The 26,308-nt window shown below is 39.8% G+C and overlaps 1 protein-coding gene across 1 annotated transcript in view; it reads left to right on the top strand.

Annotated features, from left to right (window-relative positions):
* Positions 1-26,308, top strand: part of LOC150085164 (huntingtin-interacting protein 1-like) — a 637,041-nt gene that overhangs the window by 100,201 nt on the left and 510,532 nt on the right. Inside the window, exon 7 of the mRNA XM_090373855.1 lies at positions 25,157-25,218. Within this exon, the coding sequence (XP_090229981.1) occupies positions 25,157-25,218 (62 nt within the window). The remainder of the gene's footprint in view (positions 1-25,156; positions 25,219-26,308) is intronic.

Below are 26,308 nucleotides of genomic sequence, written 5' to 3'. Positions count from 1 at the left end.
TAAACATTTAATTGCCATTTCTCAGCCCATCTGCCAACTTTTCTAGATCCTGTTGTGGTAGCGTACTGTCATTAACAACCCTGCCAACCTTTGTATCATCTGAAACATGGATATTAAGCTTTCATCGATATCATTGATAAATATAGTATTTAGTATTAGCAATGGCCACATGGTGCAAGGAAGCCTATGATTTATGCTACACCAGCCAAAAAAATTAATAAGACAAAAGGAAAGAGACAACCCATGCAATTCCTTCCTCCCATAGGTAATTATCCAGCTCACCTTTGAATTTCCTCAAACTGTCCAGTCTAACATCTCATCCTGTAACTTGAAATTATGGTCCCTTGTTCTAGAATCATTTATAACCGTGAAAATTTCGTTCTTATTCACTTTGCTTATGCCTCTCAGAGCCTTAAACACCTCAATCAATTCTCCTCTAAGGTGCCTAGTTTCCAAGCCCTGCGACACACATATTCTAAGTCTTTCTTCATATGGATGCCCTTTTGCTAATCTCACCAGGCGAGTTACCTGTCTTTGGACCCTTTCAAAAAGCACAATGTCTTTCTTTATGTGCAGTCTCCATACTTGAACACAGTATTTCAATTGTGGTCTAACAATAGCCTTATATAATGGAATTATGATGTCCTTATCTCTACTAGAAATTGTTCGATAAATCATCAATAGGACACCATAGGCTTTCCTTGCAACCAGTCTACAATGCCCAGAGAACTTCATGTCTGACCGTATTGTAATACCCAAGTCCCTTTCCTCCACTACTGGCTTTAGTTCAACTTCACCAAGTGTATAAGTTTTGGGGTTACTGTTTCCCAGGTGCAATACTTTACACTTTGCTGGATTAAAGCATAGCTGCCATTTTTCTGACCATTCCTGAAATCTATCTTGGTGACTTTGAAGAAGCTTTGCTTGGTGGTGATCATTAACTGCTTTACCAATCTTAATATCATCTGCAAATTTACACATCATGCCCTCTATCCCTTTATCGATGTCATTTATGAAAATCAAAAACAACAGTGGTCCTAATACTGATCTTTGGGGAACCCTACTTCTTGAATTAACCCAATCTGAGGAGTAACTATTTATCACAACCCTCTGCCTCCTGCCCTGAAGTCATCCAGCTATCCATCTAAGGATTTTCCCTGTGATTCCAACCTGTATCAGCTTATAAAGTAACCGCACATGTGGAACTGAGTCAGATGGTTTGTTGAAATCCAAATAAACAATGTCGAAACTATTCCCAAATTCCAGCTCTTTAGTGACCCTGTCAAAATAGCTAATCAGATTAGTTAAACATGATTTTCCGTTTTAAAAACCATGCCGAGTATCCTTCAGAATTCCATTTCTATCTAAATGATCCTTAATTGCATCCTTGAACATTGTCTCCATGATTTTCCCTACTACTGATATTAGAATAACCAGCTGGTAATTTCCCACTTCACTCTTAGAACTGCCCTTGTGTATTGGAGATATGTTTGCACTTTTCCAATAGAACGGAATCACTCCTGACTCCAGTGATGCTCTCATAATTAGACTCAAAAGTTCAATACACTCACACCACATCCTTTAAGATTATAGGGTATATGCCATCAGACCCAGGAGCCTTATCGGCCTGTAGGTTCAAAAGTAAAAATGTATTAAACAACAGTGGACCCAACACTGAACCCTGGAGGACTCCACTAATAACATTAATTCACGAAGAGTAGTGTCCATTTATTACCACTCTGTCTTTTCTCACTCAACCATCCCTTTATCCACAGCAGCAATTTGCCCTTAATGCCATACTGCTCCAATTTGCACAGCAGTCTTCCATGTGCAACAGGATTAAAAGCTTTCCTGAAAATCAAGTATATGATATCAAAATTATTCCCTCCATCCAGTTCATTTATTTGTGACTGCATTGTAGTATCCAGTAAAATTTGTCAGACAACACTTCCCCCTTTACAAACCACTGCTGGGTCAGCATCATAACAACTGAATTTAAACTAACAGGTCTGTCTGTTATTACTCGTGTCACCCTTCAGTCCCCCTTTGTGAATTGGGGATACATGTGTACATCTCCGGTCCATAGGGACCTTCCCTGAACCGAAGGATGCCCTCATAATTATGGGTATGGGTTTGCTTAGTTCCTTTGCTGCCACCTTTAATATAACTGGATAGATCCTGTCCACCCAGAGCCTCCGTGTGCAGGAGCAGCAGTGTGTAGCACACGCTTCTTCATTAGACCGGGGTTTGCGAACGTGACCACCAAATACGGAGGATGCGGAAAGGTCAGGGAATGACCACCGCATATCCCCGGAGCAATATGGCCTTAGTTGCTAATGCTCCTAAAAACCAAATAACAACAACCCATCCACTCAGGATGCCTTTCTTATGTTTAACTTCAACAATTTCTCCTCCACTTTACTCTCAGTTATAACAAAATCATTTAGCTCTGTTACAGTTTGATAAACTTCCTGCCTCTGTAGCTGAGTGGGCAGGAGTGTTAGTGTTGTGGCACATGCTCTGTGAGTAGACCGGGGTTCAAGCCCCTGAACCCCGGTCTACTCAAAGACTGCTAAATATGGTTGATCTGCCAACCATACTGGACCAATGTTGTAGATTGCGGTCCGTTTCCCTCGGCATGAATCTTCCAGGATTCTTCTATCCTACAGTGAATTGATAATGGCTGCAGTTTTTTTTTTCTCCTTTTTAAACTTTGGGCAGCTATTTCCCCACAGAATTCCTCGCGTGTGAATATAGATTCAAAATACTCATTCAGATTGTTATCTGAGCAGGTTCATTAACAGTTTAACCATCGATATAAAGTGGACCAATCTGATTGGTCCAATCTCTAGATTTTTCATAATTAAAGAAATCTTTGCTGTTTTTCTTTACTTCCTTTGCCAAGGATTTCTTGTAAGTCTCCTTCACTTGACTAACCTCCTTTGCCACTTTATTACATACAGTCTAGTTTATATCTACCATAAGCTTCTGTGTTGCCTGATAATTTATACTCAACCCATGCATTTTTCTTCTCTGCCACGAGTCTGATTAGTTCATCATACATCCATTTAGGTCTAAACCTTAGTGTTTCTTAGTTGGTATGAAAAGTTTAGTAGCTTCCAAGATTAATTCCTTGAATGCTTTCCATTTAGAATTTGTTGTTGTTAACATCATCTGTTGGTCCTCCTGTAAAGAATTTTAAAAAATCTCTGAGACTACTGTAGTCACCTCTACGAAAACAAAAACCTCTCCCTTTACCCTTGATTGTAGTTACATCTTTAAGTAAATCTCACATCAGTATGCTGTGATCACTGCCACCAAGTGCCACCATTAAGAATCTGTGATTTATGGTGGCACTTGGTGGCAGATTCTTAATGCATGAATAATCTGCAGATTCTTAATGCATGAATAATCACTGTTGATAATCAGATCAAGAATATTACTCTCACTGGTTGCCTCTCGAACATGCTGCTGTAGAAAACAATAAATCCACAAAAATCTTACTAGTGTGTGAGTGACCAATCCACAAGTTCCAGTCAATATCTCGGAAGTTAAAATACCCCATTATAATACATTCTGATTTACAGGCTCACTCTATTTGTCTGTACAGCTGTTTGTTATACTTATCAGAGTCATTAGGTCTATAGCATACTCCTACCCTCATTTTTGACATGGGTAGACAGTGCAACACTGCATTGTCCATCAGATGCAGCATCTCTGTAGCCAGGTGGAAAGGAGCAACAGTGCGTAGCACACGCTTCTTGATTAGACCTGGGTTCGAGCCCGTCACCACCAAATATGGAGGATGCGGAAAGGTCAGGGAATGACCACCGCATATCCCGGAGCAATATGGCCTTAGTTGCTAATGCTCCTAAAAACCAAATAACTAACTAACTAACCATCAGATGCACTTCCTTAAATTTTTTGTTTTTTAACTAACAGCGTAGTCTCTCCTCCCTTCCTATCCTGTCTGTTCTTTCTGTACACATTGTAATCCCTAAATTCCAATTCCACATACCTTATATCAGTGTGACACGATGTCTCTGATATCCCAACAATATCTGCCTTTGATGTCTTGACCAGCACTTCAATTTCATCAAATTTATTTACTTTACTCCTAGCATTGGTGTTCATGGAAGTATTCATGCACCTGTTCTTACTTGTAGTTACTCTAACACAGCCCAAGTATTTTGTGATTTTAAATGTTTCTCACCAACCAATAATAAAATAAAACACGGAAACTAGAATTTTGAAAACTGTTTACTGCTATATATTTAAAATAACTTGACAACTAAAAAGGATAAAATACATAAAATATATATATATATATATATATATATATATACACATTGAATAAAATACATTAAAATGCCGAGTTAAAAGCGATAAAACCGACCGTAGCTTTTGAAGGCTCCTGCCTTCTTCCTCAGTGGTAGCTTTCTTATACTGCAGTGCATCTGAAGTACCAGCAGGTTTATGGTCTAAATCACGTGTTTATCGCCACATGTTCTACTATGTACTGGGACCAGAAGCAGCTCGGGAGCGCGTCATACGGAATCGTTCATCCCTTCTGAGGATCGTAGCCTCAAAGAGGGGATGAATCCGCAAACCTTTGTCTCTATTAATGTTCTCTGTTGAATTAATCCGCAAAATCTCGAGCCACTTGCGGTCCTAGAACCTATGCGCCCGATCAGTGATGATAGCTTTGTCCAGGGAGAAAGTATTTGCTTGCTCCATGATGACTTCTAGCAGTCCTTGAAATCCCCAGCTAATTTTGTAGGTTGCTGCTCATTCCAATGGAAGCAGTGCAAGAATCACTTCTACCTCTGCCCACGGCTACTGTTAATCTATTAGTCTGTGAACCCCCCCCCCCCAAGCTAGTATTTTCTGACCCACCTAACACTGCCTCGATAGTATCAGCAGTAGGTACTCGGTTTGTCAAATGAAAAATATACACTTCTTGCTAGGGTTCTGTTGATTGTTGATTTTCTGGACAGTGAAATCATGATGGAAATTGAATGTAACAGAAAATTGGAATGGCAAGCAATTGGAAAGCTTAATATAGTTTTCACGACAAACTTCCCACTCTTTCTGAAATGACAAGTTTTTGATCAATGTATCCTCCTTGTCCTTACGTATGGTTTTGAAATGTCGATATTGAATGCCAAAGCTTTACAAAGACAGGGTCACACAGAGAAGAACATAGGGCCAAATTTGACATAACCAAAAGATATCGAAAAACATGTGCATGGATTCGCTAAGGACTGTGATGTGACCAAAAGAACAAGTGCTTAAAATGGAAATGGGCAGGTCACTTATCAAGAAGAACTGACAATGGATGGACGAAATTTTGAAATGGATACTATTTGACTAAATGTCCAAGAAAAAAGACCAAAAATTAGGTAGATTGATGAAATTGTAAAATTTTCTGAGGTACAATGGCAACAGAAAGCTCCGGACAGCAGTTGCTAGGAATGTATTGAGCAGGTCTTCAGCCATTGTCTATAGAATTTTTATGGGTTTTTTCACAATGTGACTGATTTATTTGGGCTCGGGCAAGAGTAGCATGGTTTTTTCTCCCGGAAACTCTGGTTTTTTGTCCAGCAAAACATAAAATCGACCTGAGGACACACTACTTGTAGACAATATACACAGAGTAACGTGGCCTTAGTTGCTGATGCACCTAAAAAAATAAAAAACAGACATGATTACTTGAGGGCATTCAAGAATTACTGGTAGAAGAAGTGGCGCTTAGCGTATTTGGTAAAAATTGCATCGGAGGTAAAATCAGTTCGAATTATGATAGCGCAGATGAAAATTCTAAACTTTGCTCCAGTTATATTAAAAGAGGCAGCAAAGGAAGTAAGCAAGTTCTTAGCCATAAGTATGAGAGCATCCTTGGATTCAGGGGGGATCCCACATGGACTGGAGGTGCACAGATGTGTCTCCAATTTACAAATGTGGATCAAAGAGTGAGACGAGTAATTAGTCCTGTTAGTTTAACTACTGTTCAGGGAAAATAATGGAATCACTGGTAAAAGAAGCATTGAAGGATCATCTAGATAAGACTCCAGTTACAGTTCAGACACAGCATGAGCTTGTTCAGGAGAAGTATTGTCTGACCAATTTGATTGGATACTACCATGTGGTTACAAAGGAACTGGATGCAAAAATTAATTTTGATATCATATACTTGGATTTCAGGGAAGCTTTTGATACTATTCCACAGGGAAGACTGCTGTACAAATTGGAGCTGTACAGTGTTAAGGCAAGTTGCTGCTATGGACAGAGGGATAGTTGAGTGGGAGAAGACAGAGTGGTAATCAATGGACACTGCTCTTCATGAATCAATGTTATTAGTTGAGTCCCCAAGATTCTGTGTTAAGCCCATTGTCTTTTTGATATTAATCCAGGCATGCTCATCGTGGACTAATGTTATTAGTGGAGTCCCTCAGGGTTCAGTATTGGGGCCTTTATTGTTTTCTGTATTTATAAATGATATTGATGATGGTATATCAGGCTTAATGTCCAAGTTTGCAGACGATACGAAGGTTGGCAGGGTTGTCAAGGACACTACTGACACTATGCTGCTGCAACAGGATTTGGAAAGGTTGAGCAGATGGGCTTCGAGGTGGCAAATGAAGTTTAACATTGACAAATGTAAAGTACTACATATGGGAAACAGCAACCCCAGAGCAACGTATCAAATCTGTGGTACTACACTGACAGTGGTAGAGAATGAAAGGGACCTGGGGGTGGTGGTGCAGGCAGATATGAAGTTCTCTGAGCAGTGCAGACGAGCTGCAAGAGTAGCTCATGGTGTATTGTCAATGATATATAGGAATTTTTCTAGCAGGGATAAGGAGGTGATTATTCCCTTGTATAAGGCAATGGTCAGGCCACACCTAGAGTACTGTATACAGGCCTGGAGGCCTCATTTCAGGAAGGATGTAGAGCTGCTGGAACGAGTACAGAGAAGGGCAACTAGATTGGTGAATGGGACAAAGGGGTTCTCTTACGAAGAAAGGCTTAAGTTTTGCAAATTACAGTGTCTGGAAACTAGGTACCAGCGGGGTGATCTGATAGAGGTGTACAAAGCCTTGAATGGTTTGAGCATGCTCAATGCTGATGGGATTCTTCCTCTAGCTCAGAAAAATCACCTGAGAGGGCATAAATTCAAATTGAGGAAAGACAGATGTAGGATAGATGTGCGGAAATTTGCCTTTAGCCAGCGGGTGGTTGGTGGGTGGAACAGACTTCCATCCCTTGTCGTGGAAGTTGATAGCCTAAATAAGTTTAAGGCTCAGCTGGACAGGTATTTCGAACGAACAGAGGGGTGAAGTGGAAGTGGTTATTTTTATTTATTTATGTTACTTTTTTTTTTTTTTTTTTTTTTTTTTGGCTGATGCTGCATAAGCTTGCTTTCTTGCATCAAATGCCTCTACTAATGCTAATGCTAATGCTAATATCAGGCTTAATCTCCAAGTTTGTGCATGATATGAATGTTGGCGGGATTGTTAATGATAGTAATGGCATTATGCTACTGCAACAGGATCTATAAAAGTTGGGCAGATCGGCTGTGAGGTGGCAACTGAAGTTAAACCTTGACATATAAAAAGTACTGCATATGGATAGCAGTAACCCCAGGTAATTTAGCAACTGTGCAGTGCTACACTCAGGGTAACCGAGAATGAAAAAGATCTGACTGTAATTTGCAGTCAGATATGAAGTTTTCTGAGTAGTGCAGACAGGCTACCAGAGCAGCCAATGGGGGTCTTGTCCATGATATACAGGAATTTTGCTAGCATGGATAAGGAGGTGATTATCACCTTGTATAAGGCTGTGGTCAACCCCACATTGAGTACTGTATATGGATCTGGAGGCCTCATTATAGGAAGGATGTAGGAACAAGTACAGAGAAGGGCAATGAAATTTGTGAGGGGAACAATGGTTTGCTCTTACCTAGAAAGACTTAAGTTCTGAAAATTGCAAGATCTGGAGATTAGGCACCTGTGAAGTGATCTTTTTGGGTGTATAAGGCTTTCAATTGTTTGAACAAAGCTCAAACCATTTGATGCATTATTATTATATGGGTAGAAATTTGCCTTTAGCCAGCAGGGGTTGATTGATAAAACAAACTTCCGTCAGAAGAATAAATTTTTTTTTTTTTTTTTTTTTGGCTGTTGTTTCATAAGCTTATTTTCTTGTATTATATGCCTCTCCTAATGCTGATTTCAGGTTGAAAAAGACTACATTTTTATTCTAAAAGCTACCACTTCTATTTTCAGTTGTTTTAATTAATTTAAGTGTACACTCACGTAATTTGCTCATATCATCATCATCCTCACCTTCAGCCATTGTCTATTTTTATATCTGTTTTTTTGCAAAATCCATAGTAACGATTTTCTAATGTAATGAGTTCTAAAGGTGGATATATAATGCATTTATCTAACGGCTGAATGAAAGAAGTTGGATTAACCCAGTACAAATGTGTTGGTAGGAACATAACTTCAATGTTTGGATGACTTAAATCTTTTGGATGGCTTGGTGTGCTATCCAATAGTAATAAAACTTTGAAATATAGATTTTTTTTTCACAAGTTCAATAGCACAGAAGGTAACCCGGAGATTTCCCAACAAAACAAAATACCGGGATTTCTCAATTTTTTTTTTTTTTTTTTTTTTTTAACTAGTCAGTCAGCAGCAGGGATTCAAAAAGAGTGGAAATGTTGAAAAATGACATCCAACATAATAGCAGGGTTTTTCTCCCACAAGGGGCTTAGAGGGGAACAGGTATCATGTGTGTTATCAGACACTCAGCCTAAAACACTGAGGGATCCAATATGTCTCTAATACAGAAGATTTAGGAGAAGTCTGGTTGGCCTGCCTCCCTAAAATCCACTCATGCACACCTTCTCGATGGTAAGCCCTGTTAAGTCACTTAGGTGGCAATGAACGTGTCGAGTGGTTCTCTTCAAGACGCCTGGTCAGCGTGAAGAGGAAAAGACCAAACCCTCCAGCATATGACAGCATGACAAAACAAATGGCCCTCAGTCCCCAGCAGCTTTCACTCCCCCTCTTACGGCAGCGAGAGGATCAGAGTGGAAGCAGAGGGTGCTAAGAATCTCTGGGTACGACCAGGCTGCCATGCACGGAAACTGAACTTGGCCTGTTATAATGTAAGATCACTCATCAGTGAAGACAGGATATTAGAGCTGGAAAAGGAATTAGAAAATGTGAATTGGAATATCATCGGTTTGGCTGAAACAAGAAGAAGAAGAAATGAATCACTTATAAGTTTATCAAGTGGAAATCTGCTGTACACCAATGGAAACAGTGAAAGGAGTGAAGGTGGAGTTGGGTTTCTGGTCCATAAAGATTTTAAAAACAACATTTTGGAATTCAAAAGTACATCACCAAGGGTTTCAAGACTAATACTCAAGATTTCTAAGAGGTACAAGCTAAAGGTTATAATGATTTATGCACCAACATCGAGCCATGATGATGAAGAGGTTGAAGAAATGTCACCGAAATTGAGAGTCTTCTAGATGAGCAGAAAACCCACTACACTATTATAATGGGGGACTTCAATGCTAAGGTTGGAAAAAGACAAAACAGCGCAGAAAGGGAAACTATATGAAATTTTGGAATTGGTGAAAGAAATGAAAGAGGTGAAAGACTTGTGGAATTTGCAGAATCTCAAGGACTGTCAGTAATGAACACTTTTTTCAAGAAAAGGGTGAACAGAAAGTGGACATGGAAGAGTTCAAATGGATTAACTACTAATGAAATCGACTTCATCCTCACTAACAGAAGATATTGTGAATGATGTTACCGTCCTGAATAAGGTAAATGTTGGAAGTGATCACAGAATGGTAAGATGTACACTTGATATAGATGTAGGAGAGGAAAGGAAAAAACAGACTCGAGCAAATAATACAAAGGTCGTTGAGATAACAGAAGAGGAGAAAATGCAGTATGTACTGGAACTTAAGAACAAGTTTGAGCTTCTGCAGACTGCTCAGGACCAAGATATCGACGAGGAATATTACAACTTTCTGAAAGTGATAAAGCCCAAGAAACCTATAGGGAAAAAGAAATCCAAAGAAGAAAAAATTAGCCAAGAAACACTTGTCATGATGAATCGAAGACGACAAATGAAGAGCAAGAAAAACACTGACAGGGAGAAAATTGAGTATACTGAGTTATGCAAAGCCATTAGAAAGAGACTCAGAGAGGACATAAGAAGATTTAACAGAAGAAAAGTAGAACAAGCATTAAGGGAAAAAACAAAGGATTTAAATCAGCAGCCATGAGCAGTAATACAGAAAGACAAATGATACTGAAACTGAAGAATAGCGATGGTGTACTTATAAACAGCAGAGAAGGCATAATTCAAATAGCTGAAGACTACTATAGAGAATTATACAAGGAACGAGGGAATGATGCCAGCAGTGGGGAAGATGGATTTCAATGCATGTTCTACCTGATGAGGTAGAACACGCATTGAAGAAAATGAAGAATCAGAAAGCCCCGGGGGAAGATGAAGTTCCTGTAGAGTTGTCAAAATTGGGAGGAAGAGACAACACAAAAACTGGCAAGGCTCTTCACAAAGTGCATTAGAAAAGGTGTGATACCTAAGCAGTGGAATAATGCAATCATAGTTTTGCTGCATAAGAAAAGGAGATAAATTAGAAATTGGAAATTATAGACCAATTAGCTTGTTATCCCACATCTACAAGTTGTTCACAAGGGTCATTACTAACAGATTAGAAAGAATACTTGATGAGAATAAACCGAAAGAGCAAGCTGGCTTTAGCACAGGATTCTCAACTATGGATCAACTTCATGTAATATCACAGCTAATGGAGAAAGCAAATGAATATAAAACACCATTATGCCTGGCATTTGTGGTTTATGAAAAGGCATTTGACTCCATACAGCATAAGGCATTCGGGCACTGGAAAGACAAGGCATAGATACCCTGCATATTATGATTTTGAAGAAAATATATGAGAGTGCTACCTCCTTTATTAGACTGCACAAAGACAGTAGGAAATTTAAAATTGAGAAAGGAGTTTGACAGGGAGACACAATATCTCCGAAGCTGTTTACTGCTGCCCTTGAGGAAGCTTTCAAAGATTAGACTGGTCGCAGAAAGGAGTCAATGTGAACAGAGAGTACCTAAACCATTTAAGATTTGCAGATGACATTGTGGTCATAAGCCATGATCCCAAAGAATTGGAGGAAAATCTTAATCAGCTATGCACAGTTAGTAAGGATTTTGGACTAAAGATGAATATGGCTAAAACAAAAGTAATGATGAACAAGTATGCCACAGAAAGAGAAATAATGATTGAAGGAGCAGTAATTGAAAAGGTGGAGTCATATACTTATCCAGGGCAAGTTATTAGCTGTAATAATGATAAATTGCTGGAAGTCAAGAGAAGAATAAATTTTGAATGGATAGCATTCAGGAAATATAGTCACATACTGAAGAGCAATATCCCAGTTTGTCTGAAATGTAAAATAATGAACCAATGTATACCCCCACCATGACTTATGGAAGTGAAACTTGGGCACTCACCAAAAGAATGGAAGAGAAGCTGAGAACTTTGCTGAGAACACAGCGAAGAATGGAATGAATTATATTGGGAATCAGACTGTTAGATAAGAAGAGAAACACATGGATTAGGCAGCAAACTCAAGTAAAGGTCATAAAGAACTAAAATGGTCTTGGGCAGGACACATAGCTTGAAGACATGATGACAGATGGACTAAGAAAATAACAGAATGGTACCCAAGAGGAGCTAGAAGAAAACCTGGAAGACAAAGGCAGAGATGAATAGATGAAATTCATGAGTTTGTGGGTAGTAAATGGATGGCCAGTGCTCAAAACGGAAGGAACTGGAAAGTTGCTGGAGAGGCCTTCATCCTGCAGTGGATTGAAAATGACTGATGATGATGATGACGACCCCCACAAAAGCTCAAAACTACCCTGTTATGCGAGGTTTTCCAAAATTTCCCAAAATTCGTGTTAGATCAAATCCATGTTATATAAGTACTGCGATGTGTGAGGATTGCAGCAATTTATCAATCGTGTTAGAGCGAAACCATGTTGTAGAAGTATCGTGTTATATGGGGGATTGCCTGTACTGTTGCACATGGAAGGCTACTGTACAAATTGGAGCAGTATGGCATTAAGGGCAAGTTGCTACAATGGATAAAAGGATGGTTGAGTGGGAGAAGACAGAGAGTGGTAATCAGTGGATACTGCTGTACGTGAACTAATGTTATTAATGGTGTCCCTCAGAATTCGATGTTGGGCCATTGTTGTTTTGTATATTTATTAATGATATTGGTGATGGTATATCAGGCTTAATGTCCAAGTACGAAGGTCGAAGGCTGGCAGGGTTGTTAATAACAGTATGCTGCTGCAACATGATCTGGAAAAGTTGGGTAGATGGGCTGAGAAGTGGCAACTGAAGTTTAATATTGACAAATGCAAAGTACTATATATATGTATCAGTAACCCCAGAGAAATGTACCAATTATGTGGTGTTACACTCAGGGTAGTGGAGAATGAAAGAGACCTGGGAGTAATTGTGCAGTCAGATATGAAGTTTTCTGAGCAGTGCAGACAGGCTGCCAGAGTAGGTCATGTGGTCTTGTCAATGATATACAGGAATTTTGCAAGCAGGGATAAGGAGATGATTATCTCCTTGTATAAGGCAATGGTTAGGCCACACCTTGAGTACTGCGTACAGGTGTGAAAACCTCATTTTACGAAGGATGTAGAGTTGCTAGAATGAGTACAGAGAAGGGGAACAAGACTGGTGAAGGGCACAAAGGGGGTGCTCTTTTGAAGAAAGGCTTAAATTCTGCAAATCGCACCTTGTGGAGACTAGGCACCTGCGAGGCAACCTGATTGAGGTGTATAAGGGCTTGAATGAGTTGAGCACGTTGAATTCTGATGGGATTCTTCCTCTTGCTCAGATTATGAACCTGAGGAGGCATAAATTCAAATTGAGGAAAGACAGTTGTAGAATAGATGTGCGGAAATTTAACTTTAGCCAGCGGGTGGTTAATTGTGTGAAATTGGTTTTTTTTTTTTTTTTTTTTCCTGGATGATGCTACATAAGCTCTTACCCTTGCTTTCTTGCATCACATGCGCTTCTGCTACTAATATTATATGCAAACATGGAGAATGATGCTACATAAGCTGGCGCCTCCGTAGCTAGGTGAGTAGGAGCGGCATAGCATACGCTTCTTGATTAGACCGGGATTCGAGCCTGTGACCACCAAATACGGAGGATGTGGGAAGTTCAGGGAATGACCACTGCATATCCCCGGAGCAGTATGGCCTTAGTTGCTAATTCTCCTAAAAAAAAAAACTAAATAACAATAGCTACATAAGCTCTTATGCTTGCTTTCTTGCATCACATGCTTCTATTACTACTACTTCTATTATATGCAAACATGGAGAACATCCTCTTAGGTGTACACTATCAGAAGTATGAATGTCAGATATGTGGTAAATTAAAGGTAATCGTCACTTTATGGCAAAAGTTGAACAGCAAATTTGTTGCCAATGCGCAAATTAGCGACGCGAGCTGGGAGCTCTTGCCTAGCTTGCTTTCCACTCCACTTCCCTGGTGGGTGGGGATGTGGCTGTCTTCTTGTCTCCTCCTCTACTTGCCATCCCAATTTTTCCCTCTGGTGGGGCATGCCCATGCCCAACTAACACCTATTGTGGTCACCTTCCCTATTGATCCCATATTTCTCTCTCCCCTCAGTCTTTAGTCTACTGCCCACACTATCTGTACACAAGTGAATGCCCTACATGTCCAAATTACTATTCACCAATAATTTTGGTCTTTCCAGTCGTAGTGCTATCACCTCCATGTGAAAGTTCAATTTTTTTTTTTTTTTTTTTTGTTTAGGTCCTAGCCACTGAAATCTCAGAAAATTAGGTGGCAGGACCTGCTAGAGTAAATTTCAAAGCTACTGGGTACCTGGTCTGCCTTCACGGGGAGAAGTGTAGGCAACATTGGGCCTCAGCAGGGGTTCAGCAGCTAAAATGGCCAGAAGAACAACAGTACATAACACTAAACATATACATTATCCATACACTTTTAAATCTCTGGCCTTTCCAGTGAACTGGTACACACACAATAAAAGCAATGCAGAGATGGGGGAAAACCCCTGGTGCCGCTTGACACTAAATACACTTTACACTTTACTTCTTATGAAAAAGTGGGGTGCACATGTCATTAAAGATGCATTTCTTGCACTCGCACCTAGATTTCTTCTCGCCAAATTGTGGTGCTGTGAGCGACGAACATGGTGAGTGCTTCCACCATGACATCGCAGCAATGGAACAAATGTGCAAAAGCAAATGAAGTGCCGCCATGTTAGCCGATTTTTGTTGGATGGTGAAAAGGGATTCTCCCGAAGCTGAATACAAGCGAATGGCGAAAAGGTCTCGTGTTTGATACAGGTATGTTCATAGCTACATTTTACTGCCATATAAATAAAAAAAAATGCCTTGTACAAATATAAAAAACTATTCTTTTCAAAAACAAGAGCCTATCTGCCTTTTTAAGCACTATTTTTTGGTGCTAAACACTGCATGTTTAACACACCAAAATCTATGAAGTAAACTTACTTTCATGCCCATAACAAGATATGACCAAAAATTTGTTGTTCAGTGTAATTGACATTCTTTCCATCATTTTCATATTTTAATATAACAATTGCATTTTTTCTTCCTTTCCACTTTCAGGCTTCCACTGGCTTTTATCAAAACTCAGTATGGGAATTTAAAGACTAAGTAAATTTATCCTATCTCTATTTATTAAACATCTCTTATATTGCATGTGCATAGCTTTGAAACAGAGCAGTCCCAAGGTATATTGGCAGCCAGACGGGGAGGCATTCCTGTGTGCCCCCTTCCAGATAGAAAAAATTTAAGTTGTTTTTATTGAGTTAATATTTTAATTTTTGCTAGAGAAAAGTTAAAAAGACAAATGTAAACACAAAAACCAACCAACCAGAATATTTATAATGTTTTTATTGTCATATTAAAATATTAACAATAAAAATGTCAATTTTTTGATAAAGACATTTATCAAATACAAGTAGTGGGTTGCAGTTATGCTTGCCTTTAATTTATATATAATAATAGTTTCTATAATTAAATTTCAGCCGCTCATGTGGAAGAAATGGAATGCACATAGGATTGTAGCCAATCCTATGTAGCCAATCACTTTTATTTATACCAAATTTCAAATCGGTATCCCATCTGGAAGTGGAAGGATTTGGAGACAGACTTGACAATACTTAATAGTAGATGATTACAGAATAAATGTAGATTTTAAATTACGTTACAATGTTACATCAAAGCTATTTAAAAATGGAAAACAAAAATTTAAGAAGAATTTTTTTGTTATTAACACCAAATGCCATATTTTTATCAAGTGCCAAAAGAAATTCCTTTAATGCATTCCTTTCCTTGCTTTTATATCAGAAAATTTATTAATGACATCGATAAAATTCAAATTTTAACGATCTTTCGTTTTCCCCCTTCCACGAAGCATATGTGCCCTGTCAAACCTTTGACAGCCCTAATTTCATGCATCCCCAAAGTGTTAGCGCCCCGGCTGTCTGCCCAGCTTGCCTGTAGCTCGAACCTGCCCTGCTTCCAACCAAGTGATAATCCTTGTCATTTTCATACTTTACGGTAATTGCAGTGCTCTTGTTGCCAAATAGGTAAGGTTATTAACATTAGCATTAGTAGAGGCATTTGATGCAAAAAAGCAAGCTAATGCAGCATCAGCCAAAAAAAAAAAAAAAAAAAAAAAACCACTTCCACTTCACCCCTTTGTTCATTCAAAATACCCGTCCAGCTGAGCCTTAAACTTATTTAGGCTATCAACTTCCACGACAAGGGATGGAAGTCTGTTCCACCAACCAACCACCTGCTGGCTAAAGGCAAATTTCCGCATGTCTATCCTACATCTGTCTTTCCTCAGTTTCAATTTATGCCCTCTCAGGTGATTATTCTGAGCAAGAGGAAGAATCCCATCAGCATTGAGCATGCTCAAACCATTCAAGGCTTTATACACCTCTATCAGATCACCTCGCTGGTGCCTAGTCTCCAGAAACTGTAATTTGCAAAACTTAAGCCTTTCTTCGTAAGAGCACCCCTTTGTTCCATTCACTAATCTTGTTGCCCTTCTCTGTACTCATTCCAGAAGCTCCTCATCCTTCTTGAAATGAGGCCTCCAGACCTGTATACAGTACTCTAGGTGTGGTCGGACCATTGCCTTATACAATGGAATAATCATCTCCTTATCCCTGCTAGAAAAATTCCTATATACCATTGACAATACACCATGAGCTACTCTTGCAGCCTGTCTGCACTGCTCAGAGAACTTCATATCAGCCTGCACAACCACCTCCCAGGTCTCTTTCATTCTCTACCACTGTCAGTGTAGTACCACAGAGTTGATACGTTGCTCTGGGGTTACTGTTTCCCATATGTAGCACTTTACATTTGTCAATGTTAAACTTCATTTGTCACCTCTCAGCCCATCTGCTCAACCTTTCCAGATCCTGTTGCAGCAGCATAGTGTCAGTAGTGTCCTTGACAACTCTGCCAACCTACGTATCGTCTGCAAACTTGGACATTAAGCTTGATATACCATCATCAATATCATTTATAAATACCGAAAACAATAATGGACACAACACTGAACCCTGAGGGACTCCACTAATAACATTAGTCCACGATGAGCAGTGTCGATTGATTACCACTCTCTGTCTTCTCCCCCTCAACCACCCCTTTATCCATAGCAGCAATTTGCCTCCATTGCGACACTACTCCAATTTGTGCAGCAGTCTTCCATGTGCAACAGTATCAAAAGCCTTTCTAAGATCCAAGTATAAAATAACAAAGTTATTCCCTGCATCCAGTTCTTTTGTGACTGCATCATAGTATCCAATCAAATTGGTCAGGCAAGACTTCCCCTTAATAAAACCATGCTGTGTCTGAGCTATAACTGAAGTCTTGTCTAGATGATCCTGCAGTGCTTCTTTAACCAGGGCCTCCATTAATTTTCCGGGAACAGAAGTTAAACTCACAGGTCTATAATTACTTGTGTCAGCCTTTGATTCTCCTTTGTGAATTGGGGTCACATTTGCACATCTCCAGTCCATGGGTACCTCCCCTGAGTCCAAGGAAGCTCTCATAATTATGGCTAAGGGTTTGCTTACTTCCTTTGCTGCCTCCTTTAATATAACTGGATAGATCCCATCCACCCCGGGTGCCTTTCTTGTGTTTATCTTCAACAATTTCTCCTCCACTTTGCTCTCATTTATTACAAGATTCTCTAGCTTACTGCCGGACATGAATACACCTCTGGCATTCCCCTCGCTGAATAACTCCTCATGTGTGAATGTCGATGCAAAATATTAATTTAGTTTGTTAGCTACCTGAGCAGGATCATCAACAGTTGACCCATCGATGTCAAGTGGACCAATCTGATTCATCCCCTTCCTTCTGGAGTTTACATAAGTAAAGAACTCTTTGCTGTTTTTCTTTCCATCCCTTGCCAAAGATTTCCCGTAATCTGCCTTCGCCTGTCTAACCTCCTTTGTAACTTGGTTACAGATCAACTTGTATCTATCATAGGCTTCTGTGTCACGTGTTAATTTGTATGTATCCCATGCATTTTTCTTCTCTGCCATATGTCTCATTAGTTCATCTGACATCCATTTAGGCCTAAACCTTGAACAATATTTCTTAGTTAGTATGTAAAGCCTAGTAGCTTTCAAGATGAGTTCTTTGAATGCTTCCAATTTTGAATTTGCTGTTTGTAACATCATCAGTTGGTCCCACTGTATAGAATTTAAAAACTGCCTCAGTCCATCATAGTCGCCTTTACGAAAGCACCTTTACCCCTAATGGTAGTTACCTCTTTGAGTAAATCCCACTTCAGCACACTGTGATCACTGCCACCTAGTGGTTCATTTATCTGCAGATTCTTAATGCATGAGGAATCACTACTGATAATCAAATCAAGAGTATTACTCCTTCTAGTTGCCTCCCGAACATGCTGATGTAGAAAACAATCATCCAATAAATCCACAAAAGCCTTGCTAGTGTGTGAGTGACCAGCCCCCAAATTCCAGTCAATACTTGACATCGATGGGCCATGATCCTGCTCAGGTAGCTAACAAACTAAATGAATATTTTGCATCGACATTCACACATGAGGAGTTATTCAGCGAGGGGAATGCCAGAGATGTATTCAACTCTGGCAGTAAGCTAGAGAATCTTGTAATAACTGAAATTAAAATCCCCCATTATAAGACTCTTTGATTTACTGGCCCACTCTATTGCCCTGTACAGTTTCTTATTATACTCATCAGAGTCATTAGGCCTATAGCACACTCCTACTCTCAATTTTGATCTCCCAATGCTTATGTCACACCAAACTGACTCGACACTGCGCTGTCCAGCAAAGTCGACTGGCTTCACTTCCTTGGATTTTGTATTTCTTAACTAATAGCATAACCCCTCCTCCCTTCCTATCCTGTCTATCCTTTCTGTAGACATTGTACTTCCCAAATTCCAGTTCTGCATTCCTTATATCTGTGTGACACCACGTCTCTGAAATCACAACAATATCTGCCTTTGATGTTTTGAGCAATACCTCAAATTCATCATTTAAGTGTATCCCATCCCTGTAGAAGCAGTCTCTCCTGTTAACAAGTGCAGTCGAGGCTGAAAAAAATTCTACCCCTTGAGCCTTGCACAATCTTTCCAGGGCTGAATTGATCGACAAGGCTCTCATCATATACTCCCTCCTATTATGTCTGGGCAGAATTGCAGACACTTTCAAATTCAACCCTAATTCACGGAGTTTTTTCAACAGTGACCTGTTCTTGTTAAGTAATTCTGCCGGTCTCCTACTCTTGATATCATTAGTGCCAATGTGTACAACTATATCACCTTTTGTGCCCTTAAAAGATGATATCCGCTCTACAATGTCATCAACCTTTGTCCCTGGCATACATACCCTGGTCCTGTTCCACCTATCCTTTTTACAAAGCATGTTCCCCGTTTCCCTAACAATAGAGTCACCAACAACTACTAGTTCCTGTGGCACCAGTGCATTCTGCCTTGGGGGTTGCCGCTGTGTTGCTGATGACCAAGTGCAAGCTCTGGCGTTGATGTGGGCAGCCGAGAGCTTGATGGGCCTCTCACTTTAAATCCTTCGAGGGCATCCACCCTGTCCTTCAAGCTCTCATATAGGCCCATAACAATGCTGAGTTGTTGCCTGATTTCGATACACTCCTTGTATCGCGCACATACAAAGACATCCCCCATGGCAATATCGTTCTGATGACGAGGTTGCTGGTGCGGATGTGCCTTTCTGCTGCTCTTGAACAGAGAAGTTTTTTCTGATTTATTTTCTGCTTTATTAGTTTAAATTGACATATTAACTTATTTTCTAGAGTAGCTTTATATTCTTATTACGGTACTTAAGTTTAAAGTAACTTAGATAGAGATTTTGTAGGTATTACTTAGTATCGGAAAGGGTATCAAATACACGTGTTTACCATTCGTAAATATCCGCCATTGTTACGGGAAAATTAATCAGTAAAATCTATTAATCTTGTCGAACTTCATTGGCAATTAAATTGTACTTTTAACTATACATTAACCACTTAGGTTACGTAACATAAATAATTAGTAAAAATAAATAATTAATACATAACTTGATACGGAAGTTATATAAAGGGATTTCGTAGAGAACACTCGTTACTGAAATATAAATATTTCGTAGATAACACTCGTTACTGAAACGTAAATATTCCATAGATAACACTCGTTACTGAAACGTAAATATTCCGTAGATAACACTCGTTACTGAAACGTAAATATAGCGTTATAACTGTGTTTGGATACAAGTTTAGGATTTAATTTTGTACAGAAATTGAAATTTTATTGAAAGTAAATCTAAATCATGACTCAAACCAGAGCAGCAAAGCAAAAGGCTCAAGCTAATGGGAATGCTGTGGCCCAGGGGAGAACTGAGGGGGGCAGTTGTCCTCTGAATCACAGCCTTTTAAGATGCACTATTTTCTTGATGTTTGCGGAGCAGTCAAGTATGCGACATGATACTGCCATGGGGGATGTCTTTGTATGTGTGCGATGCAAGGAGTGTAAGGAGATCAGGCGACAACTCAGCATTGTTATGGGCCTATATGAGAGCTTGAAGGACAGGGTGGATGCCCTCGAAGGATTACAAGTGAGGGGCCCATCAAGCTCTCAGCTGCCCACACCAATGCTAGAGCTTGCACTTGGTCATCGCGCAACACAGCGGCAACCCCCAAGGCAGAATGTGCTGGTCCCAAAGGAACTAGTAGTTGTTGGTGACTCTATTGTCAGGGAAACGGGAAACATGCCTTGTAAAAAGGATAGGTGGAACAGGACCAGGGTATGTCTGCCAGGGGCAAAAGTTGATGACGTTGTAGAGCGGATATCATCTTTTAAGGGCACAAAAGGTGATATAGTTGTACACGTTGGCACTAATGATATTAAGAGTAGGAGACCGGCGGGATTACTTGACAAGTACAGGTCACTGATGAAAAAAAGCCGTGAATTAGGGTTGAAATTGAAAGTGTCTGCAATTCTGCCCAGACACGATAGGAGGGAGTATATGATGAGAGCCCTGTCAATCAATTCGGCCCTGGAAAGATTGTGCAGGGCTCAAGGGGTAAATTTTTTTCAGCCTGGTCTGTACTTGTTAACAGGAGAGAGACTGCTTCTACAGGGATGGGATACACTTAAATAGAAAGGGTGCAAGAATGTTTGCTGATGCTATCGAGGCAGTGTTAGGCGGGTCGGAAAACTGCTAGATTGGGAGGATACAAGGACTAATAGATTAACAGTAGCCACTGGCAGAGGTGAAAGTGATTCTTGCACTGCCTCTATTGGAATGAGCCGCAGCCTGGAAAATAAGATGCAGGATATTTCAGAGACTGCTGGGAATCATTGGGGTACAAGTAAACACATGGGTGTGTTAGGGTAGCTAAGAAAAAGAACAGGTGCATGTATACTGCGTGTACACCAATGCTAGGAGTTTAGGTAAATAAATTTGATGAATTTGAGGTATTGCTCAAAACATCAAAGGCAGATATTGTGGGGAATTCAGAGACGTGGTGTCACACAGATATAAGGAATGCAGAACTGGAATTTGGCGAGTACAATGTCTACAGAAAGGATAGACAGGATAGGAAGGGAGGAGGGGTTATGCTATTAGTTAAAAAACACATAAAATCCAAGGAAGTGAAGCCAGTCGACATCGCTGGACAGTGCAGTGTCGAGTCAGTTTGGTGTGACATAAGCATTGGGAGATCAAAATTGAGAGTAGGAGTGTGCTATAGGCCTAATGACTCTGATGAGTATAATAAGAAACTGTTCGGAGAAATAGAGTGGGCCAGTAAATCAGAGAGTCTTATAATGGGAGATTTTAATTTCCCAGATATTGACTGGAATTTGGGGGCTGGTCACTCACACACTAGCAGGGCTTTTGTGGATTTATTAGATGATTGTTTTCTACATCAGCATGTTCGGGAGGCAACTAGAGGGAGTAATACTCTTGATTTGATTATCAGTAGTGATTCTTCATGCATTAAGAATCTGCAGATAAATGAACCACTAGGTGGCAGTGATCACAGTGTGCTGAAGTGGGAGTTACTCAAAGAGGTAACTACCATTAGGGGTAAAGGGAAGGGGTATTGCTTTCATAAAGGCGACTACATTGGACTGAGACAGTATTTAAATTCTATACAGTGGGATCAACTGATGATATTGCCAACAGCCAATTCAAAATGGGAAGCATTCAAAGAACTTATCTTGGAAGCTACTAGGCTTTACATACCAACTAAGAAATATTGTTCAAGGTTTAGGCCTAAATGGATGTCAGATGAACTAATGAGACATATGGCAGAGAAGAAAAATGCATGGGATACATACAAATTAACACGTGACACAGACGCCTATGATAGATACAAGTTGATCTGTAACCAAGTTACAAAGGAGGTTAGGCAGGCAAAGGCAGATTACGAGAGATCCTTGGCAAGGGATGCGAAGAAAAACAGCAAAGAGTTCTTTACTTATGTAAACTCTAGAAGGAAGGGGATGAATCAGATTGGTCCACTTGAGATCGATGGGTCAACTGTTGATGACCCTGCTCAGGTAGCTAACAAACTAAATGAATATTTTGCATCGACATTCACACATGAGGAGTTATTCAGCGAGGGGAATGCCAGAGGTGTATTCAACTCTAGCAGTAAGCTAGAAAATCTTGTAATAACTGAGAGCAAAGTGGAGGAGAAATTGTTGAAGATAAATACAAGAAAGGCACCTGGGGTGGATGGGATCTATCCAGTTATATTAAAGGAGGCAGCAAAGGAAGTAAGCAAACCCTTAGCCATAATTATGAGAGCTTCCTTGGACTCAGGGGAGGTACCCACGGACTGGAGATGTGCAAATGCGACCCCAATTCACAAAGGGGGATCAAAGGCTGACACAAGTAATTATAGACCTGTGAGTTTAACTTCTGTTCCCGGAAAATTAATGGAGGCACTGGTTAAAGAAGCACTGCAGGATCATCTAGACAAGACTTCAGTTATAGCTAGGACACAGCATGGTTTTGTTAAGGGTAAGTCTTGCCTGACCAATTTGATTGGATACTATGATGCAGTCACAAAAGAACTGGATGCAGGGAATAATTTTGATATTATATACTTGGATCTTAGAAAGGCTTTTGATACTGTTGCACATGGAAGACTGCTGCACAAATTGGAGCAGTGTGGCATTGGAGGCAAATTGCTGCTATGGATAAAGGGGTGGTTGAGGGGGAGAAGACAGAGAGTGGTAATCAATGGACACTGCTCATCGTGGACTAATGTTATTAGTGAGTCCCTCAGGGTTCAGTATTGGGTCCTTTATTGTTTTCTGTATTTATAAATGATATTGATGATGGTATATCAGGCTTAATGTCCAAGTTTGCAGACGATACGAAGGTTGGCAGGGTTGTCAAGGACACTACTGACACTATGCTACTGCAACAGGATTTGGAAAGGTTGAGCAGATGGGCTTCGAGGTGGCAAATGAAGTTTAACATTCACAAATGTAAAGTACTACATATGGGAAACAGCAACCCCAGAGCAACGTATCAACTCTGTGGTACTACACTGACAGTGGTAGAGAATGAAAGGGACCTGGGGGTGGTTGTGCAGGCAGATATGAAGTTCTCTGAGCAGTGCAGACGGGCTGCAAGAGTACCTCATGGTGTATTGTCAATGATATATAGGAATTTTTCTAGCAGGGATAAGGAGGTGATTATTCCTTTGTATAAAGCAATGGTCAGGCCACACCTAGAATACTGTATACAGGCGTGGAGGCCTCATTTCAAGAAGGATGTAGAGCTGCTGGAACGAGTACAGAGAAGGGCAACTAGATTGGTGAATGGGACAAAGGGGTGCTCTTACGAAGAAAGGCTTAAGTTTTGCGAATTACAGTGTCTGGAAACTAGGCACCAGCGAGGTGATCTGATAGAGGTGTACAAAGCCTTGAATGGTTTGAGCATGCTCAATGCTGATAGGATTCTTCCTCTTGCTCAGAATAATCACCTGAGAGGGCATAAATTCAAATTGAGGAAAGACAGATGTAGGATAGATGTGCGGAAATTTGCCTTTAGCCAGCGGGTGGTTGGTAGGTGGAACAGACTTCCATCCCTTGTCGTGGAAGGTGATAGCCTAAATAAGTTTAAGGCTCAGCTGGACAGGTATTTCGAACGAACAGAGGGGTGAAGTGGAAGTGGTTATTTTTATTTATGTTACTTTCTTTTTTTTTTTTTTTGGCTGATGCTGCATAAGCTTGCTTTCTTGCATCAAATGCCTCTACTAATGCTAATGTCCCGTACCTGAATGTTCCACAAACATCATGCAAGCAGTGCATTTTAAAAGGCTGTGATTCAAAAGGCAACTGCCCCCCTCAGTTCTCCTCTGAGCCACAGTACTTCCATTAGCTTGAGCCTTTTGCTTTGCTGCTCTGGTCTGAGTCATGATTTCTATTAATTTCAATAAAATTTCAATTTCAGTTCAAAATTATATAGTACGAAACATGCACAGTATTCTCTATGACTATTTGCATAGGACACGTTTGTGCACACTGGGTTCCAAGACTAATAACACCTGATCAAAAGCAAGTTTGCATGGAGATTTGTCAGGAGCAGCACTGGAATCGATGGTTATCAAAGATGAATGTTGTAGTTGTTATTTTGGTTTTTTTAGGAGCATTAGGAACTAAGGCCATATTGCTCCGGGAATATGTGGTGGTCATTCCCTGACCTTTCCGCATCCACCGTATTTGGTGGTGACGGGCTCGAACCCCAGTCTAATCAAGAAGCGTGTGCTACGCACTGCTGCTCCTTCCCACCTGGCTACACAGGCACCTTCAAAGATATATGAGATTCTGCTCACAGTGATAATGGTTGATGAGATATGCCTTCATCATTTCAACCCAGAGAATATGCAACAAACCTGTGTTTGGTAGTTTGCATTATTACACTGAAAAAAGCGGAAGTTGTGCTTCTATTGGAAAGGGTATGATCAGTTACTTTTTTTGACATTCAAAGAATGGCTTACCAGCATGTTGTGCCATGTCATATAACTGTTATGGGACCTTACTACAGAACTGTACTATACACTTTGAGGGATTATATTAGTCACAAACGGCCACAACCCCATGCAGGTGGTGGGTGGATGCTGCATTATGACAATGTGAGACTTCATATTGTCATTGAGTACTTAGCCAAAAAATGGCTAAGTACTCAAAACTCGTGTCAAAAAATGGCTTCCACGATGTTTTTGAAGAATGGTAGAAATGTTGTGCAAGTGCATTTCATCAAATCGGGACTATTTTGAAAAGGAACATTAAAATATGGATGATTAATAAAGGTTAGTTGTGGAAAAAAAAATTATGATCATTCTTTATTAAACAGTCCTCATATATATAGATTATCAAAATTGCTAATGATTAAGTTATTTTTTATTTTATTACTTTATTTTGGTAGTTTCCAGCTTAGTTGTGAGATGTTTGACTACATGGATGAAATACTTACATTACAGACTGCTGGTATGTATTATAGAGCAAATAACTCTATTTTTTTGCATGTTTTTTTGCATGTTTTTTTATGTAGACACTGCATGTAAATAAATTTTTAAATTATTTTGCAGTGAATTTTTCATAATTTTATTCTATAAAATTAGCTTTTGTTACTTGTATGGTGTGATAGCTGAATTCATAAGAGTTCAGGTATTGTTTGTATATGTTCAAAATTTAAATTTTCATTGTTTGACCTATGTCACACTGACTTAACATTGCCTTGGCCACCCACATCTTTGTGCACTGCTTTAGATTCTGCGTGCTTGTAAACCAAAAGCATTACTCCTTTCCTGCCTCTCCTGTCCTTCTTATACAGATTGTGCTCATCATATTGAAATTGTGCATCCCGTGTTTCTGATATCCCTGCTATGTCTGCATTTGTTGACTTAAACAGTACTTCAAAAATTCACCAAATTTGTTTACTATATTCCTTGCATTAGCATATATGCAAGAGTATACTTCCATCTGTTTTTCCTTTTTTGGTAATCCTAATATAACCCATGTAATTGTTTTATTTGCCCATGAAGATCCCATCAGGTCTTGGTATTCTTTGACACCTTGCTCTTTGGGCTACTGTATAAGCCAATAGAAGCAGTGCAAGAATTACTTTCACCTCTGCTTGCAGCTGCTGTTAATCTGTTAGTCTGGATATCTTCCCAAGCTATCAGTTTTAAAACCCATATAATGCCTTGATAGCATCAGCAAATATTCTTGAACACCTGTTTAAGTGTCTCCCATCACTATGTAAACAGTCTCTCCTGTTAACAAGCACAAACCACGCCAAGGAAAATTCTACCCCATGAGCCTTACACTACACAGCCTCTTCAGGACTAAATTGATTGACATGACTCTCTTCCCTCCTATCTTGTTTGGGCAGAATTGCAGACTCTTCAAATTTTATCTTCATGACCTTTTCACAACATTGCTTTGTACTTGTTAAGTAAGCCCTCAGATCCCTCACTTTTAATATCGCTAGTAGAATTATAGTACAATAGTATTACCCTTAAAAGATGATATGCTCTATAATGTCATCAACTTTTGTCCCTGGCAGACACAACAT

Source organism: Mastigoproctus giganteus, chromosome 5, assembly GCF_048544385.1.
Source record: "Mastigoproctus giganteus isolate SK-2022 chromosome 5, ASM4854438v1, whole genome shotgun sequence".
NCBI classification, from domain to species: domain Eukaryota; kingdom Metazoa; phylum Arthropoda; class Arachnida; order Uropygi; family Thelyphonidae; genus Mastigoproctus; species Mastigoproctus giganteus.
This window is presented reverse-complemented; position numbering and strand designations above follow the sequence as displayed.